At 38.6% G+C, this 5,647-nt stretch overlaps 1 protein-coding gene across 1 annotated transcript; it reads left to right on the forward strand.

The window, feature by feature from the left end:
• The first annotated feature begins 2,065 nt into the window (after window positions 1–2,065).
• LOC121425466 (probable G-protein coupled receptor No18) lies at window positions 2,066–4,790 on the forward strand. The gene is made up of 3 exons (XM_041621527.1): window positions 2,066–2,311; window positions 2,653–2,799; window positions 3,197–4,790. Exons 1-3 carry the CDS (start codon window positions 2,105–2,107, stop codon window positions 4,355–4,357), a joined length of 1,515 nt encoding a protein of 504 aa, XP_041477461.1. The 5' UTR covers window positions 2,066–2,104; the 3' UTR covers window positions 4,358–4,790.
• Window positions 4,791–5,647: the final 857 nt, after the last annotated feature.

Here is a 5,647-nt window from a genome sequence, read left to right on the forward strand (position 1 = left end):
ATTAATATTTTCAAAGAAATTAAATGTCGTATGCTGTACAATATACCAACTGCACACGAGATCTTCCGCACGACAATGTGAGGAGCCCCAAGTCATCATTTGTCACTCCAAGAAATGTGGTATTTAAAACCTATATATGAAAATTGTTAATGGTAACGTCACAAATTTGTGCAGATAGCTTTTTATTTTTTTTTTGTTCGAATATCATATAATTTGTAATTCTTCAGTAAATAATACTTGGATTCATTTGTTATACCTGTATGTGTGTCACTCATAGGAATAAAAATATAGCTGTTAAACCTAAGTATTGTCCACTACAGCTTCGTCTCAGTAGAATAAGCCTCCACTAATTTGTTGAAGGAAAAACTTATGACAAGAATGGGGGTAAAATAAAAGTTATTCAGCGTCGGTTACTATTTACCTACAAAATGTGTTGATGAATTACAACTAAGTCTCTACTTGACTTGAATTCACAAGGAAAAAAGTATATATACAAGATTCAAAGAGAAACGGGGGGGGGGGGTGAAGCCATCTGGAAGAGAAGAACTTACAGCTTCGATGGTATCATTAAATAATGTGTATTACCGAATACGAATCTAATGTCTAGGTAAGAGGAGACAGAAAATGGTCAGAATGAAGCAGAAATTAAAAAGAAAAGATGAAAGGATGAATGCGAAATGATCATTTTTGTTGTGTACGTGTACATCAATGGGAATGTAGTATAATTATGTATGAATGTATGATGATTGCAAAATTATACATGATGTACATATTAAAATGTTCTAGAAATAGTATTTATATTGTTAATGTAGTCATCTGAAACAGAAAGCTCACTCCTTCAATGTTATTTTAGAAAAATCTGAATACCAATCCAATATGACATGTTTCTTTTTTTTTAATACTTGCTTGTTGAAAGTATGTGTTTATAAATGGGTATACCTGGGTATAAACATGATAAATGGGTGTACCTGGGTATACATGTGTGTATACCACTTTGATGAGAATTCTCTATCCATGATTCTTTCATGGTTTGTACCCATCCTTTTATTTATTGGATTATATGGATCCTCTTTGGATAAATAAAAGCCATGGCCAAGGCCCTCGCTATATCCGCTGATATTGTAATGGTTTACACAACACATTCCTTCGGATCACGCATCCAGGGCGAAAATGATTTCCATCTTGTACCCTGAATATTATCTTGCAATAATGTGGCAATGTAATTTAAAGCATACATTAGAAAATCAGAGGGACGTAAATTTGGTTCATAAGAAGACTACTAGTATAGCCTTGTCATTAATGCTACACAGGTGAAATCGACCACATGTATTACATTATTTGACATACCATATCGAAGAGTCTGGAGTCGGCTCTGTTGATGTGACTTTTGCAATAACTTACAAAAAGACAGTGCTTTTAAAAGATCATTAACACAGGCCCAGCAAATGAGCTTGAAATTTTCTATTGTAATTTAACTATTGCTAATGTAATATGTAATATTAGTAGTATAACAGTTTCAAAATGACAATTCATTTTTTTTTGGGGGGGGGGGTGGGTGGGTCGGGGTCTGGCATTCCATTACACGTTTACTGTGGCGGTCAAATATCGAATATCCCCTCTTACCATTCGTTTATCTACACAAGGTGCAGTAGAAAATGGAATCCAAAGCCACTCCCATCGTTGTCATATATGACTACACTTGTATACTTCGTTTAACCCATAATTGCACTGAGACTATACTTATCCACTCCTTTTCATTTATTTTATACAGTGCACAGTCAAGAATGGGGTCTTTGCCAATGTTTTCTTGAGGACATCGTACGACCATGTTATCTGAGGCTAAGCTCTCCCATCCCCATCTATTTATATTTCGTACAGGAAGAGATGAGGAATGGTGACAGCCGTGATCTGTCCTTGTGTCTTGCGAACATCCCATAGATGCGGACAGGGCCATTGCGGAAAGCAGTTATGTAACTGACAATGCTACCCGTTCAATTAAAACTTGAGATGAATAAAAAGAAAAAGAAAGAATACTTATAATACTTGTAGAGAATAATGTCTGCTATCCCTATCTATTTATCATTCACACAGAAAGTTGTGAGGAATGGCGTCTGAAGTTACCTTCCCCGGTGCCGAATGGACGTCGTACGATCCATGGTTCCATATCACTGAAACACCACTTCCCGCAACGAACTTCATCGAGTTTCAGACAACGGCGAACAACATCTCGGAGGTTGGAACGACAGACCGCTCCAACGAAACCCCTGCCAATCGCAACATCGTCGCACTTGTCATTCTACCAGTCGTACTGGTAAGTATCTCTAACACAGTCACAGAAACTTTTTTTCTTTTTTAACTATTAGATTTCTTCAAAACTTTAAAACATGAAAAGGATCAAAATAAGAAACTTTAGCACTGCACACTGGGGGCACCTTTATAGGTCCTAGTTTGCACCCCTTGTGTTTGAAAGATGCAAGTGCTGTGAAGGTACTTCAATATCTGGAAGGTGCGAATGTGCGGAGTTCCCAGGAACTAACAGTAGTTCCATTCGTGCATTCATTTATTCTCTCTCACTTGTTTTATTACATTCTTAACAATGTTTACAATGTTTTCAATGTAATGATTTATGCCTTTCTCTCCTTCACACCATAGATATGCGGTCTCGTCGGCAACACTCTGGTTTGTATTGCTGTTTTTAGGTTCGCTCCACTCAGAATCGTTGCTAACTATTTCATCGTTTCGCTAGCAATAGCCGACCTGGCAGTATGTGGTATTGTCATGCCGTTAGCTGCTATACAGGTAAACATACTTCGACAATAATGTTAAGAAAGTACTAACACCGGTAAAAGGATTTAAAAACCTTGGAAAACCAATGTTGAAAATTAAAGGAGATTGATAAGAATATCATCAATGTTATCAGGAAGTTTGATAATGATGTGAAGAGTTCGATGAGGCGGTTTTTTTTTTTTTTACCAAATTAGAACATTGTTATATTGGGAGTTTGAATATGTCGCATCGCTTGTTTGGCAGCGATTCTACTTCTACTTTTATGCAAAGACTAGAAACTGCTTTCCCATTCTATTCTGATTCATTGTGACGTCATAATCAGGTAATATTCACATAATGCTGTTTACATATCCCCGTACATTAATGCTTATTGGCCATGTTGATATTCCCCCATTACCTCTCCATATAGGAACTGGCAGGTGAATGGCGCCTTGGTATAATCATCTGTGATGTCTGGGTGTGTCTTGATGTCCTTATGAGCACGGCATCCATCTGGAACCTCTGCGTCATCGCTCTCGACCGCTACATGGCCATCACACGACCTGTCTGGTACGCTCTCCGTCGGACACCGTTAATGGCAACGGTGGCTATTACCGTGGCCTGGGTCCTCTCTATCATCGTCAGCATTCCCGCCCTCCTCTTCGTCGGCGGCTACGACCCAACGACGAGTAACTTCTGCGTTCTCAACATCAGCCCTGTCTTTGCGATCATCTCGTCGATGGTTTCATTCTACATTCCGTGTGTCATTGTCTTGATCGTTTACCAGAGGATTCTTGTGGCCGCGCGACACCATAGTCGTCGTCGAGTACGTCCAGCGATTATGAGCGTGTCGACGGTACCGGCTGCCACGGTAAAGGCAACGACACGAGCAGCAAACAATGGTAGCTCGACTGCATGCAGCAGCAGCGCTACTAGTAGCAACCCCACAAGCAGTAACCCTTCGGCAACTCCTTGCAACAATCGCAATAGTCATACAAATAACAATGTCAGTGCAACGAACAGTGAGGGACAACCGAGTGCGGCATCGCTGAATCCAAGTATGAATACCAAACCTAACAACCAACACCTAATGGAAATAAGTCTGGAAAACACTGATATAAGTGCTGCAGATAAATTAAGTGATGAAAGGACGCAATCTGCAAACGGAGCAAACAATGTTACAGAAGACGGGCAGATTGATAAAAAACATTTATCGGTAAAACCCCAAACGAAGCGAGTGACATTGATTGCTGATGACGCTCCAACGACGCTGGCGATAGCGAACGCCGTCAACCACCATCGAAACCATCCTGCGTTCGTCAGACGGCGACAGATATCGGTCTCCCGCGAACGGCGTGCCGCGTTTGTTCTCGCTATAGTAGTGGGTGTCTTCATCTGCTGCTGGTTACCGTTTTTCATTATAAACGTTCTTCTTGGGATCTGCCCAAACTGTCCCGTCTCTCCTATTGCATTTCAGGTTGTTACCTGGCTTGGATGGTGTAATTCTATTCTAAACCCCATAATTTATACGACTTTTAACCGCGACTTCAGAAACGCTTTCAGAAAAATCCTTTTCTGTGGAAAATTATAGTGTAACAGACAGATTCAAATTGGTGCTCTCACCATTTATCGTGCTTTTTTCGGACGTCAGAATTGAGAGCTTTTAACAAACCGCAAGTTCAGAAATGCTTTCCGGAAAATCCTCTTCTGTGGAAAGTTATAGCTTGCCAGATTCGCTTTGTGTAAGGATACTGACATGTATTCTCCGGACGTCAGAAATTGATGAATTATAAATTATGCAAATTGATAAGGATATACTGCTTGTCTGTCTGAGCAAGAGATGTGGAAACTATCGAAAGGGAAGAACATTTAGATTATTATTTCACTTCATTATCTTTTGGACTAAGGAAAAGAGTCACCTTTATCAAACTCCCTGACCATGAAATCAAGAGGAATATAATTGATTCATGTCCTCGTGAACATGTTTAAAGGTCAAGTCCACCTCAGAAAATGTTGATTTGAATCAATAGAGAAAAATCAGACAAGCACAATGCTGAAAATGTCATCAAAATCGGATGTAAAATAAGAAAGTTATGACATTTCAAAGTTTCGATTATTTTCAACAAAATAGTTATATGAACGAGCCAGTTACATCGAAATGAGAGAGTTGATGATGTCACTCATTCACTATTTCTTTTGTTTTTTTATTGTTTGAATTATACAATATTTCAATTTTTACGAATTTCACGATTAGGACCTCCTTGCCTGAAGCACAAAATGTTAAAATAATGGAATTCCATGTGTTCAGGGAGAAATGAAACTTCATTTCCCATGACAATGACGAGAAAATAAAAATATTTCATATAATAAAATACAAAAAGAAAATAGTGAGTGATGTCATCAGTTCCTCATTTGCATACCGAACGAGATGTGCATATAACTGTTTTGTGAAATGAAGTGAAACTTTGAAATGCCATAACTTTCTTATTTTACATCCAATTTTGATGAAATTTTCAGTGTAATGCTTGTTGAATTTTCATTCTCTTTTTATTCAAGTTTTTGTTTGGGTGGACTTGTCCTTTAAGAAGAAATAGCAATTTTGCTCCGCCGAACAAACCATTGTAGAGAATGTTTCTCTGTTTACAGAATGTATAAAAATACTGTTTAAAAGAAAAGTCAGGTCGTTTGCATCCTTAGCAGACGCGATATAGTCCAGGATAGAAGAGGCATAACCTTGTTTTTTATATATACAATATTTTTTGATGGTTTCTTGTCAATTCGAGGGTGCTGATTACGAATCTGAATGATGCCACTCGTGTAACCTTGAGCATTTTCCGCAAATTGGCAAAATATGGCCGCCAAAATATGCAAATTACCCACG

The sequence above is a fragment of the Lytechinus variegatus genome, chromosome 12 (assembly GCF_018143015.1).
Source record: "Lytechinus variegatus isolate NC3 chromosome 12, Lvar_3.0, whole genome shotgun sequence".
NCBI lineage: Eukaryota > Metazoa > Echinodermata > Echinoidea > Temnopleuroida > Toxopneustidae > Lytechinus > Lytechinus variegatus.